Here is a 14,888-nt window from a genome sequence, read left to right on the forward strand (position 1 = left end):
CAATCACAGTTGCAAGGCACACATGACCCAATTCTTCAGGCTTAAGTACGATCCTGTTCGTGACGCCAAGTTGGATCACCCCCAGACACAGGGCCATGCGTTTTCGGTACCGGGCCTCTCTGGTTCGGTTCTGAAGCTGTCACGGTGGCTATGCCCGGTCCATGAACCTGCTAAGGGGCGTCCAATAAAGGTGGTGCAGTCTGTCAAGGGTTCGTGATGCCACCTGTGGTGTTCGGTCAGGGTGACCGACGCTGCTGTGGGGTCCGCTGGGGTGATGGAATGGCAGCTGGATGGTATACCTTCCCACAGGTGAAGTATGTCCCCAGGGCTTCCCAGTAAGGTGGATGGTAATGGTGTGAGGTGCAGGTAATAACGAGGACACAAGGTTGCAGTCTCTTTACCTCTTTACTGAAGGCTTCAGGATCCTCAATCCAGAGTACGTTTAACAGGGCTCTCTGAGACCGGCCGGTCCGATGGGCACATCCAGCGTTTCCTTCGCAGATGGAAATCGTTGCCTACCACTAGCGCCTGTGTGTTGTAGTCCTACCCTGCTGAGCATTCGGAATAGTCCTCACAACTGCTGTTCTCGTTCGTCGTTCTCTACAGCTCTCTCTCTCTCTTTAGTTCCAGATGTTTCTCGTCCCCCAGTATGTTTTGGCTAGGACGCACCCGTATGACGGGTCTCACGGCACGACTCTTACTGGCTCTCCTTTGTGCTTGATCTTGTTTACACTGTTCCACAATATCCTTCCCTTCTTATCTCTTTCTTAGGATGCCGCCGCAGGAGGTGCAGGCGCGGCTCCATAACGTTCTGTTCTGTTCGCTAGGCTCGTGCCAGGTTCCCACGCCTGACAGGGACCCCCCTGTGTCTTCTCCCCGCAACACCCCCTGCCACGGGATGTTGCCTGAATCCAACCCAGTCAGCTTCTGACTAACTTCCTCCCCAGCCCCTAGTTTTACCAGTGTGAGGAGTGGCCCAATAAATAAAGCCTTTTTCTCCCCCTAGTGGCCGGAGTGTGAAGTGTAATGTGTTCTGGTGATACCTGGTCAGGAGAACTCTTTAGTGCCATCAGACGTACCGCCACTCCCCTTAGTGGCAGAGTGCCATAGTGCAACGACCAGGTCTCTGGGGCGCTGCACTTGTCCTGGAAGAGTCACATGAGACTGTGCCTGTCCTGGAAGAGTCACGAGACTATGTCTGTCCTGGAAAAGTCACATGAGACTACACCTGTCGTGGAAGAGTCACAAGAGACTACGCCTGTCCTGGAAGAGTCACATGAGACTATGCCTGTCCTGGAAGAGCCACAAGAGACTATGCCTGTCCTGGAAGAGTCACATGAGACTATGCCTGTCCTGGAAAAGTCACATGAGACTACGCCTGTCCTGGAAGAGTCACAAGAAACTACACCTGTCTTGGGAGAGTCACATGAGACTACGCCTGTCCTGGAAGAGTCACAAGAAACTATGCCTGTCCTGGAAGAGTCATAACAGACTATGCCAGTCCTGGAAGAGCCACACGAGACTACGCCTGTCCTGGAAAAGTCACATGAGACTACGCCTGTCCTGGAAGAGTTACACAAGACTATGTGGAGCGCCCCCAGACACAGGGCCGTGGGGTACTCGGTACCGGTCCTCTCTATCTCGGTCCTGGGGTTGTCACGGTGGCTAGACCCGGTCCGTGACCCTGCTAAGGGGCATACAATGAAAGGTGATGAAAGTTTGTCAAGGTTTCGTGACGCCACCTGTGGTATTCAGTCAGGGTGACTGACGTTGCTTGGGGTCCACTGAGGTGGTTTTATGGCAGCTAGATGGTATACCTTCCCACAGGTGAAGTGCTTCCCCAGGGCTTCCCAGTAGTGTAGGTGGTGATGATGTGAGGTGCGGTTAATAATGACACAGGGGTGCAGTCTCTTTACCTTTTACTGAAGACTTCGGGATCCGCAATCCAGAGCACTGCTAACAGGGCTGGCTGAGACCGGCCGGTCCGAAAGCACATCCAGAGTTCCCTTTGCAGGTGGAAATCAGTGCCTACCAACTAGCGCCTGTGTGTTGTAGTCCTTCCCTGCTGAGCACCACGGGATAGTCCTCACAACTTTCATATTCGTTCGTTCTCTCTCTCTCCGTCCCCCAGTTTATCTGGCTAGGATGCACCCGTATGACGGGTAGGCTCGGAGCTATTCTGGGATCTTAGAGACACCCCTCTCCACGTTTGCCCCCTATGTCTGCTTAGGTGATTTAAGGTAGACAGCCAACCTATAATCAACTGTCCTGCCGCTGTTTGAAGTAATGCTTGAAGTCTGTTACTTCCTTGGCGTTCCGGCCAGCGGCTACGCGCCTCAGTAGGATGTTGCCGATCTCGGGGCACGACTCCTACTGGATCTCCTTTGTGCTGTGATCTCGTTTCTCACTGTCCACAATATCCTTCGCTTCGTGTCCTTCCTTAGGATGCCGCCGCAAGGTAGTGCAGGTGCGGCTCCGTAACGATCTGTCCTTTCTGCTAGGTACCTGCCAGGAACCCACCCCTGACAGGTCCTCCCTGGAGCTCTCCCAGGCTGCTTCTGACTAACTTCCTATCCAACCCCCATTTTTACCCAAGTGTGAGGAGTGGCCTAATACATAGTGCCTTTTGCTCCCCCTGGTGGCCGGAGTGTGAAGTGTAATGTGTGACTGTGATACCTGGTCAGGTGAACTCCTTTAGTGCAATCAGACATAACATCACTCCCCTTAGTGGCAGAGCGACATTACTACAACGACCAGGACTCTGGGGCGCTGCACTATGTCTGTCCTGAAAGAGTCATAACAGACTATGCCTGTCCTGGAAGAGCCACAAGAGACTACACCTGTCCAGGTGCACCGCAGAACTTGGAAGTGAAGGAGCGCCGTTTTACTTTTTCAATGTAGAATTGGCTGGAATTGAGATTGGACGCCATGTCGCATTTGGAGAGCCACTGATGTGTCTAAACAGTGGAAACCCCCCACAAGTGACACCATTTTGGAAACTAGACCCCTTAAGGAACTTATCTAGTTGTGTGGTGAGCACTTTGAACCCCCATGTGCTTCACAGAAGTTTATAACGTAGAGCCGTGAAAATAAAAAAAACACATTTTTTCTACAAAAATGATCTTTTTGCCCCCAAATTTTTATTTTCACAAAGGTAGCAGGAGAAATTAGACCACAAAAGTTGTTGTGCAATTTCTCCTGAGTATGTCGATACCCAATATGTGGGGGTAAACCACTGTTTGGGCGCACCGCAGAGCTTGGAAGAGAAGGAGCGCCGTTTTACTTTTTCAATGTAGAATTGTCTGGAATTGAGATCAGACGCCATGTTGCGTTTGGAGAGCCCCTGATGTGCCTAATCAGTAGAAACCCTCCACAAGTGACCCCATTTTGGAAACTAGACCCCCCATGGAACTTATCTAGGTGTGTGGTGAGAACTTTGAATGCCCAAGTGCTTCACAGAAGTTTATAATGAAGAGTCGTGAAAATAAAAAATAAAAAAATTTTCCACAAAAAAGATATTTTAGCCCTCAAGTTTTTATTTTCACAAGGGTAACAAGAGAAATTGGAAACCAAATGTTGTTGCCCAATTTGTTCTGAGTATGCTGGTACCCCATATGTGGGGGTAAACCACTGTTTGGGCGCACGGCAGAGCTCGGAAGGAAGGAGCGCCGTTTTGGAATGCAGACTTTGATAGAATGGTCTGTGGGCATTTTGTTGCGATTGCAGAGCCCCTGATGTACCTAAACAGTAGTAACCCCCCACAAGTGACCCCATTTTGGAAACTAGACCCCCCAAGGAACTTATCTAGATGTGTGGTGAGAACTTTGAATGCCCAAGTGCTTCACAGAAGTTTAGAATGCAGAGTCGTGAAAATAAAAAAATATATTTTTTTTCCACAAAAAAGATTTTGTAGCCCCCAAGTTTTTATTTTCACAAGGGTAACAGGAGAAATTAGACCACAAAAGTTGTTGTGCAATTTCTCCTGAGTATGTCGATACCCAATATGTGGGGGTAAACCACTGTTTGGGCGCACCGCAGAGCTTGGAAGAGAAGGAGCGCCGTTTTACTTTTTCAATGTAGAATTGTCTGGAATTGAGATCAGACGCCATGTTGCGTTTGGAGAGCCCCTGATGTGCCTAATCAGTAGAAACCCTCCACAAGTGACCCCATTTTGGAAACTAGACCCCCCATGGAACTTATCTAGATGTGTGGTGAGAACTTTGAATGCCCAAGTGCTTCACAGAAGTTTATAATGCAGAGTCGTGAAAATAAAAAATAAAAATTTTTTCCACAAAAAAGATATTTTAGCCCTCAAGTTTTTATTTTCACAAGGGTAACAAGAGAAATTGGACCCCAAAAGTTGTTTTCCAATTTGTTCTGAGTATGCTGGTACCCCATATGTGGGGGTAAACCACTGTTTGGGCGCACGGCAGAGCTCGGAAGGAAGGAGCGCCGTTTTGGAATGCAGACTTTGATAGAATGGTCTGTGGGCATTTTGTTGCGATTGCAGAGCCCCTGATGTACCTAAACAGTAGTAACCCCCCACAAGTGACCCCATTTTGGAAACTAGACCCCCCAAGGAACTTATCTAGATGTGTGGTGAGAACTTTGAATGCCCAAGTGCTTCACAGAAGTTTAGAATGCAGAGTCGTGAAAATAAAAAAATATATTTTTTTTCCACAAAAAAGATTTTGTAGCCCCCAAGTTTTTATTTTCACAAGGGTAACAGGAGAAATTGGACCACTTAAGTTGTTGTCCAATTTATCCCGAGTATGCTGATGCCCCATATATGGGGGTAAACCACTGTTTGGGTGCACGGCAGAGCTCGGAAGGGAAGGAGTGCAGTTTTGGAATGCAGACTTAGATCGAATGGTCTGTGGGCGTTATGTTGTGTTTGCAGAGCCCTGGTGTACCTAAACAGTAGTAACCCCCCACAAGTGACCCCATTTTGGAAACTAGACCCCCCAAGGAACTTATATAGATGTGTGATGAGAACTTTGAATGCCCAAGTGTTTCACAGAAGTTTATAATGCAGAGTCATGAAAATAAAAATAAAAAATTTCCACAAAAAAAGATTTTGTAGCCTCCAAGTTTTTATTTTCACAAGGGTAACAGGAGAAATTAGACCCCAAAAGTTGTTGTCCAATTTATCCCGAGTACGGTGATGCCCCATATGTGGGGGTAACCCACTGTTTGGGCGCACGGCAGAGCTCAGAAGGGAGGGAGCACCATTTGACTTTTTGAGCGCAAAATTGGCTGTCGTGTTTGGAGACCCCCTGATGTACCTAAACAGTGGAAACCCCCCAATTCTAGCTCTAACCCTAACCCCAACACACCCCTAACCCTAATCCCAACCCGATCCATAATCCTAATCACAACCCTAAAACCCTAACGATAATCACAACCCTTACCCCAAAACAACCCTAATGTCAACCCTAACCATAACCCTAATCAAAACCCTAAATCCAACACACCCCTAATCCTAATCTCAACCCTAACCTCAAACCTAACCCTAATCCCAATACACCCCTAATCCCAACCCTAACCTTAACCCTAATCCCAAACCTAACCCTAATTCCAAGCGTAACCCTAATGCCAACCCTAATCCAAACCCTAACCCTAATCCCAACCCTAGCCCTAACTTTAGCCCCAACCTTAGCCCTAACCCTAACCCTAAATTTAGCCCCAACCCTAACCCTAGCCCTAACTTTAGCTCCAACCCCAACCCTAGCCCTAACTTTAACCCTAACCCTAAGGCTACTTTCACACTTGCGTCGTTTGGTATCCGTCGCAATCCGTCGTTAACCCTAAATTTAGCCCCAACCCTAACCCTATATTTAGCGCCAGCCCTAACCCTAAATTTAGCCCCAACCCTAACCCTAAATTTAGCCACAACCCTAACCCTAAATTTAGCCCCAACCCTAACCCTAACCCTAAATTTAGCCCCAACCTTAACCCTAGCCCTAACCCTAATTTTAGCCCCAACTGCTTTCTCCTGCCGGCCGGCAGATGGCGACAGATGGCAGGCACACTGCGCATGCGCCCGCCATTTTGTTTCCTAAAGAAGACGCCGGCGGCCAGGAGAAGAAGCAGGAGGACCCAGGGACACCGGTGAGTATAATAGGGTCCCGGAATCCCCCTATTTCTCTGCCCTCTGATGTGCGATCACATCAGAGGACAGAGAATTACACATCGCTTTTTTTTTCTTTTCGGTCGCCGGTAAACAGTTAATTACAGCGATTGCAAAACAGGGGTCGGTAAAACCGACCCCGATCATGTAAAGTACCCTTAACTGCCGCCGTTAAAAGGCGTATCGGCGGTCGTTAAGGGGTTAATCTTTGCAACCTTGACTCAAGAACATACAGGTGCTTCTCACAAAATTAGAATATCATCAAAAAGTTAATTTATTTCAGTTCTTTAATACAAAAAGTGAAACTCATATATAGAGCCATTACACACAGAGCGATCAATTTCACGTGTTTATTTTTGTTACTGTTGATGATTATGGCTTACAGCCAATGAAAACCCAAAAGTCACTATCTCAGTAAATTAGAATACTTTATAACACCAGCTTGAAAAATTATTTTAAATTCTGAAATGTTGGCCTACTGAAATGTATGATCAGTAAATGCACTCAATACTTGATCGGGCTCCTTTGGCATCAATTACTGCATTAATGCAGTGTGGCATGGAGGTGATCAGCCTGTGGCACTGCTGAGGGGTTATGGAAGCCCAGGTTGCTTTGATAGCAGCCTTCAGCTCATGTGCATTGTTGGGTCTGGTCTCTCATCTTCCTCTTGACAATACTCCATAGATTCTCTGCGGGGTTAAGGTCAGGTGAGTTTTCTGCCAATCAAGCCCAGTGATACTGTTGTTTTTACACCAGGTATTAGTACTTTTGTCAGTGTAGACAGGGGCCAAGTCCTGTTGGAGAATGAAATTTCCATCTTCATAAAGCTTTTCGGCAGAGGGAAACATGAAGTGCTCTAAAATGTCCTGGTCAGGGGCGTAATTACCACGGTCGCAGCGGTCGCCGCTGCAACCGGGCCCGGTGGGTCACGGGCCCGGAAGGTCCGAGGCACCCGACACCATGTTGCAGTGCAGGAGATTTCTCCCTCACGGCGGCAACAGTCAGAGGTGTATCTAGGGGGAGGGGGCAGCCAGGGCATGTGAGAGAAAGGAAGCATGCCAGCTCCGGTCAGCACGGTGAGAAAGTTTCTCCTGTTCTGTAGCTGCGGGACAGAAGGCGAGAGCAGGGGGGAGGTGTGGACAGGACAAAGCTGTGTAAGCAGGAGAAGCTGAGGAGTTGCACGTTTACACCAGCCTCCGCTGTACCAGAGATGAGAGTGTGAGATGTGTGTATGAGATGGTATCGTGTTTGTGTGTGTGCGTGACCTGTAGTGTGTGATCTGTAGTGTGTGTGATCTGTAGTGTGTACGTGTGTGTGATCTGTAGTGTGTGTATGTGTGTGATCTGTAGTGTGTGTATGTGATCTGTAGTGTGTACATGTGTGTATGTGATCTGTAGTGTGTGCGTGTGTGTGTGATCTGTAGTACGTGTGTGTGATCTGTAGTGTGTACGTGTGTGATCTGTAGTGTGTACATGTGTGTGTGTGAGCTGTAGTGTGTACGTGTGTGTGTGATCTGTAGTATGTGTGTATGTGATCTGAAGTGTGTACGTGTGTGTGATCCAGCGTCGGACTGGAGCACCTTTGGCCCACCAGAGAAAATCATTCTTGGGGCCCACTATGTAGCTACATAGAAATAGATACAAGACCACCAATTGTGCGGTAAAAAGCGCTAATATCAGGGTATAATATAAGGTAGTTCACGTCTTAATAATGTAGCAAGGGTTGTGGTAGCCCCCTCAAACAAAATAAAGTAGCCCCCCTCATAAAATATAATGCGGTCCCCTCTCATAGAATATAATGCAGCACCCCACAAAATATAATGCAACCCCTTCAGGTATGACACAGTCCCCACCATAGAATATAATGTAGCACCCCCATAGGGTATAATGCAGCCCCCCTCATATAGTATAATGCAACCCACCTCAGAATATAATGTAGTCCCCTGAAAAAATGCAGTTCCACCACAGAATATAATGCAGCCCCCCCATAGAGTATACTGTAGCCCCCTCATATAGTATGATGTAGCCCCCCATAATATAATGTAGTCCCAAGAGAATAATGCAACCCCACAACAGAATATAATGCAGCCCCCCATAGAGTATACTGTAACCCCTCATATAGTATGATGTAGCCCCCCATAATATAATGCAGTCCCCCCACAGAATATAATGTAGCCCCCAAGGGCCGTATTTAGAGTTTCTGCTGCCCTAGGCACTTTTAGTGCTGCCTCCCCCTTTGGTGAGTATGACACTATCGGCATAGACTTTGGCAAGAATCGCTGATGTTAAAGTCACATTTTGCAGCAGATCCGACAGTTTTTCTGCATCTGCCGTGTTACGGATCACTTATGGCAACACTGCGTTCGGCCTCAGTCATTCTCTATGGGATTTGTGGCGCTTGCCGTGATCTGGCAAATGTGGTACCATACCTCCCAACTAAAATAAAGTTTGCGGCGCGCGTAGTGCGCCGTGGCAAATTTTAGGCCATGCCTCTGACCACACCCATTTCACAACTAGTCACACCCATATCCACGTCCCAACCACAGCCATTTAGCACTGCTGATCACACTGTTTTATATACAATAATTATAAACAAAACAAAAATATGGCCACACATAATAGCCACACATGATGCTCAATACTGTATAATGGCCACACATGATGCTCAATACTGTATAATGGCCACACATGATGCTCCATACTGTATAATGGCCTCACATGATGCTCCATACTGTATAATGGCCACACATGATGCTCCATACTGTATAATGGCCACACATGATGCTCAATACTGTATAATGGCCACACACGATGCTCAATTCTGTATAATGGCCACACATGATGCTCAATACTGTATAATGGCCACACATCATGCTCCATAATGTATAATGGCCACACAGTGCTCTATACTGTATAATGGCCACACATAGCGCTCCATACTGTATAATGGCCACACATAGTGCTCCATACTGTATAACGGCCACACACAGTTCTCCATATTGTATAATGATCCCACATGATGCTCAATACTGTATAATGGCCACACATGATGCTCCATACTGTATAATGTCCATTGGCCACACATGATGCTCCATACTGTATAACGGCCACACATGATGCTCCATACTGTATAACAGCCCCACATGATGCTCAATACTGTATAATGGCCACACATGATGCTCCATACTGTATAATAGCCGCACATGATGCTCCATACTGTATAATGGCCACACATGATGCTCCATACTGTATAATGACCGCACATGATGCTCGATACTGTATAATGGCCACACATGATGCTCAATACTGTATAATGGCCACACATGATGCTCAATACTGTATAACGGCCACACATGATGCTCCATACTGTATAACAGCCACACATGATGCTCAATACTGTATAATGGCCACACATGATGCTCCATACTGTATAATAGCCGCACATGATGCTCCATACTGTATAATGGCCACACATGATGCTCCATACTGTATAATGACCGCACATGATGCTCGATACTGTATAATGGCCACACATGATGCTCAATACTGTATAATAGCCACACACAGTTCTCCATACTGTATAATGATTTCACATGATGTTCAATACTGTATAATGCCCCCCCCTTCTCTATGCATCGCTCATATCCCCCTCCCGTATGCATGGCTCATATTCCCCCCCCCCAGAATGCATGGCTCATATTCCCCCCCCCGAATGCATGGCTCATATTCTCCGCTCTATGCTTGGCTCATATTTCCCCCCTGAATGCATGGCTCGTATTTCCCCCCCCCCTGAATGCATGGATCTTATCCCCCCCTGTATGAATGGCTTATCTCTCCACCCCCCGCTCCCATCTTGCATGGCGCGCCGGCTTATGTCCTCCTTCAGACCCCCCATGTGTGTGACAGCACCCCCTCCTTCCCCACAGACCCCCCATGTGTGTGACAGCACCCCCTCCTTCCCCACAGACCCCCCGTGTGTGACCGCACCCCTTCCCTCCCCACAGACCCCCACATGACAGCACCCCCTCCCTCCCCACAGACCCCCACGTGACAGCACCCCCTCTCTCCTCACAGACCCCCACGTGACAGCACCCCCTCCTTCCCCACAGACCCCCACGTGACAGCACCCCCTCCCTCCCCACAGACCCCCACGTGACAGCACCCACTCCTTCCCCACAGACCCCCACGTGACAGCACCCCCTCCCTCCCCACAGACCCCCACGTGACAGCACCCCCTCCCCCACATTCAAAAGTCACCCTGCTCTCTGTACAGCCCCCCGCTTATCTGTGCCCCCACAACCCTCAGATCAGCCCCATGGAGTACTCCTGTGTACAGAGCCCCCACCATTGCGCCGCTCCTCAGCCTCTCTCCACAGCACAGGAGGTCTCCTGCTGCTATCAGCGTTGCACTGGAGGATGCCACGCCCCCGTCCCTCATACTCACCTGTCCTAGCCCCATACACCGCGCGGCCGTGTCGACATGGCTCCAGGCTCTGTCCTGACTTCTGGTGCTGCACCTTCTTCCTGCATGAGCGGTCATGTGATACCGCTAATTAAGGTCATGAATATGCGCATATTCATGACCTTAATGAGCGGTACCACGTGACCGCTCATTCAGGAGGAGGTGAGCTGCAGACGCCGAGACCAGCCATCGCTGGAGCAGGGTGAGTATCGTCTTCAAAGAGGGAGGGCGGGGGGGGGGGGCCCTGGAGCAGTGGGGGCCCACCGGAGAATCCTCCGGTTCTCTGGTGGGCCAGTCCGAGCCTGGTGTGATCTGTAGTGTGTGCGTGTGTGTGTGTGATCTGTAGGTGTGTGTGTGATCTGTAGTGTGTGTGTGTGATCTGTAGTGTGTGTGTGTGATCTGTAGTATGTGTGTGTGTGATCTGTAGTATGTGTGTGTGTGATCTGTAGTGTGCGTGTGATGTGTAGTGTGTGTGATCTGTAGTGTGTGCGTGTGATCTGTAGTGTGTGTGTGTGATCTGTAGTGTGTGCGTGTGATCTGTAGTGTGTGCGTGTGATCTGTAGTTTGTGTGTGTGTGTGATCTGTAGTGTGTGTGTGTGTGATCTGTGGTATGTGTGTGTGATCTGTAGTATGTGTGTGTGTGTGAGGCAGGGGCATAACTACCACGCCCCTCTCCCAATGTTGCCCCCTATGTCTTCTTAGGAAATTTAAGGTAGACAGCCAACCTATAATTAACTGTCTGGCGGAGTTTGAAGTAAAGACTGAAGTCAGTTACTCCCACGGTGTTCCGGCCACCGGCTACGCGCCTCAGTAGGATGTTGCCTCGGTCTCACGGCACGACTCCTACTGGTACTCCTGTTTGCTAGATCTCGTTTACACTGTTCCACAATATCCTTCACTTCGTGTCTCTTTCTTAGGATACCGCCGCAAGGAGGTGCAGGCGCGGTTCCGTAACGTTCTGCTCTGTTCGCTAGGCACCTGCCAGGTTCCCACGCCTGACAGGGACCCCCCTGTGTCTTCTCCCTGCAACACCCCCGGCCATGGGATGTTGCCTGAATCCAACCCAGTCAGCTTCTGACTAACTTTCTATCCAACACCTAGTTTTACCAGTGTGAGGAGGGGCCCAATAAATAAAGCCTTTTGCTCCCCCTAGTGGCCGGAGTGTGAAGTGTAATGTGTGCTGGTGATTCCTGGTCAGTAGAATCCCTTCAGTGCCATCAGACGTACCATCACTCCCCTTAGTGGCAGAGTGTCATACTGCAATGACCAGATCTCTGGGGCGCTGCAGTCTCCTGAAGTGAGTGTCCCTCACTGCGGAGTATTTTGGGCACCTCAGCAGGAAGTGGGCCTCATCCTCTATTACCTCCTGGGGGCGCTGCTGGCAGAGTCTGCTCACTCGGGGCTTCTAGTTCTGTCGGTGCCGCCCGGATTCCATGAGTAGGCTGTGGGCACTCAGTCTGTACCCGCTCATGATCTGTTGTTCTTTGGGGTTTGTAGTTTTGTCGGTGCTGCCCGGATTCCATGAGTAGGCTGTGGGCACTCAGTCTGTACCCGCTCATGATCTGTTGTTCTTTGGGGTTTGTAGTTCTGTCGGTGCCGCCCGGATTCCATGAGTAGGCTGTGGGCGCTCAGTCTGTACCCGCTCATGATCTGTTGTTCTTTGGGGTTGTAGTTCTGTCAGTGCCGCCCGGATTCCATGAGTAGGCTGTGGGCACTCAGTCTGTACCCTCTCATGATCTGTTGTTCTTTGGGGTTTGTAGTTCTGTCGGTGCCGCCCGGATTCCATGAGTAGGCTGTGGGCACTCAGTATGTACCCGCTCATGATCTGTTGTTCTTTGGGGTTTGTAGTTCTGTCGGTGCCGCCAGGATTCCATGAGTAGGCTGTGGGCACTCAGTCTGTACCCGCTCATGATCTGTTGTTCTTTGGGGTTTGTAGTTCTGTCGGTGCCGCCAGGATTCCATGAGTAGGCTGTGGGCGCTCAGTCTGTACCCGCTCATGATCTGTTGTTCTTTGGGGTTTGTAGTTCTGTCGGTGCCGCCCGGATTCCATGAGTAGGCTGTGGGCACTCAGTCTGTACCCGCTCATCATCTGTTGTTCTTTGGGGTTTCTAGTTCTGTCGGTGCCGCCCGGATTCCTTGAGTAGGCTGTGGGCACTCAGTATGTACCCGCTCATGATCTGTTGTTCTTTGGGGTTTGTAGTTCTGTCGATGCTGCCCAGATTCCATGAGTAGGCTGTGGGCACTCAGTCTGTACCCACTCATGATCTGTTGTTCTTTGGGGTTTGTAGTTCTGTCGGTGCCGCCCGGATTCCATGAGTAGGCTGTGGGCACTCAGTCTGTACCCGCTCATGATCTGTTGTTCTTAGGGCTTTGTAGTTCTGTCGGTGCCGCCCGGATTCCATGAGTAGGCTGTGGGCACTCAGTCTGTACCCACTCATGATCTGTTGTTCTTTGGAGTTTGTAGTTCTGCCGGTGCCGCCCAGATTCCATGAGTAGGCTGTGGGCGCTCAGTATGTACCCGCTCATGATCTGTTGTTCTTTGGGGTTTGTAGTTCTGTTGGTGCCGCCCGGATTCCATGAGTAGGCTGTGGGCACTCAGTCTGTACCCGCTCATGATCTGTTGTTCTTTGGGGTTTGTAGTTCTGTCGGTGCCGCCAGGATTCCATGAGTAGGCTGTGGGCACTCAGTCTGTACCCGCTCATGATCTGTTGTTCTTTGGGGTTTGTAGTTCTGTCGGTGCCGCCAGGATTCCATGAGCAGGCTGTGGGCGCTCAGTCTGTACCCGCTCATGATCTGTTGTTCTTTGGGGTTTGTAGTTCTGTCGGTGCCGCCCGGATTCCATGAGTAGGCTGTGGGCACTCAGTCTGTACCCGCTCATCATCTGTTGTTCTTTGGGGTTTCTAGTTCTGTCGGTGCCGCCCGGATTCCTTGAGTAGGCTGTGGGCACTCAGTATGTACCCGCTCATGATCTGTTGTTCTTTGGGGTTTGTAGTTCTGTCGATGCCGCCCAGATTCCATGAGTAGGCTGTGGGCACTCAGTCTGTACGCACTCATGATCTGTTGTTCTTTGGGGTTTGTAGTTCTGTCGGTGCCGCCCGGATTCCATGAGTAGGCTGTGGGCACTCAGTCTGTACCCGCTCATGATCTGTTGTTCTTAGGGCTTTGTAGTTCTGTCGGTGCCGCCCGGATTCCATGAGTAGGCTGTGGGCACTCAGTCTGTACCCACTCATGATCTGTTGTTCTTTGGAGTTTGTAGTTCTGCCGGTGCCGCCCAGATTCCATGAGTAGGCTGTGGGCGCTCAGTATGTACCCGCTCATGATCTGTTGTTCTTTGGGGTTTGTAGTTCTGTCGGTGCCGCCCGGATTCCATGAGTAGGCTGTGGGCACTCAGTCTGTACCCGCTCATTATCTGTTGTTCTTTGGGGTTTGTAGTTCTGTCGGTGCCGTCCAGATTCCATGAGTAGGCTGTGGGCACTCAGTCTGTACCCACTCATGATCTGTTGTTCTTTGGGGTTTGTAGTTCTGTCGGTGCCGCCCAGATTCCATGAGTAGGCTGTGGGCGCTCAGTCTGTACCCGCGCATTATCTGTTGTTCTTTGGGGTTTGTAGTTCTGTCGGTGCCGCCCGGATTCCATGAGTAGGCTGTGGGCACTCAGTCTGTACCCGCTCATTATCTGTTGTTCTTTGGGGTTTGTAGTTCTGTCGGTGCCGTCCAGATTCCATGAGTAGGCTGTGGGCACTCAGTCTGTACCCACTCATGATCTGTTGTTCTTTGGGGTTTGTAGTTCTGTCGGTGCCGCCAGGATTCCATGAGTAGGCTGTGGGCACTCAGTCTGTACCCACTCATGATCTGTTGTTCTTTGGGGTTTGTAGTTCTGTCGGTGCCGCCCAGATTCCATGAGTAGGCTGTGGGCACTCAGTCTGTACCCGCTCATTATCTGTTGTTCTTTGGGGTTTGTAGTTCTGTCGGTGCCGTCCAGATTCCATGAGTAGGCTGTGGGCACTCAGTCTGTACCCACTCATGATCTGTTGTTCTTTGGGGTTTGTAGTTCTGTCGGTGCCGCCCAGATTCCATGAGTAGGCTGTGGGCGCTCAGTCTGTACCCGCGCATTATCTGTTGTTCTTTGGGGTTTGTAGTTCTGTCGGTGCCGCCCAGATTCCATGAGTAGGCTGTGGGCGCTCAGTCTGTACCCGCGCATTATCTGTTGTTCTTTGGGGTTTGTAGTTCTGTCGGTGCCGCCCAGATTCCATGAGTAGGCTGTGGGCGCTCAGTCTGTACCCGCTCATGATCTGTTGTT

The 14,888-nt window shown here is 49.8% G+C and overlaps 1 protein-coding gene across 1 annotated transcript; it reads left to right on the top strand.

Annotated features, from left to right (window-relative positions):
* The first annotated feature begins 1,194 nt into the window (after positions 1-1,194).
* On the top strand, positions 1,195-1,488 carry LOC138648161 (uncharacterized). Its single transcript, XM_069737665.1, has one exon. It carries the CDS (start codon positions 1,195-1,197, stop codon positions 1,486-1,488), a length of 294 nt encoding a protein of 97 aa, XP_069593766.1.
* The last annotated feature ends 13,400 nt before the right edge of the window (positions 1,489-14,888 follow it).

Source organism: Ranitomeya imitator, chromosome 8 (genome assembly GCF_032444005.1).
Source record: "Ranitomeya imitator isolate aRanImi1 chromosome 8, aRanImi1.pri, whole genome shotgun sequence".
Taxonomy (NCBI): Eukaryota; Metazoa; Chordata; class Amphibia; order Anura; family Dendrobatidae; genus Ranitomeya; species Ranitomeya imitator.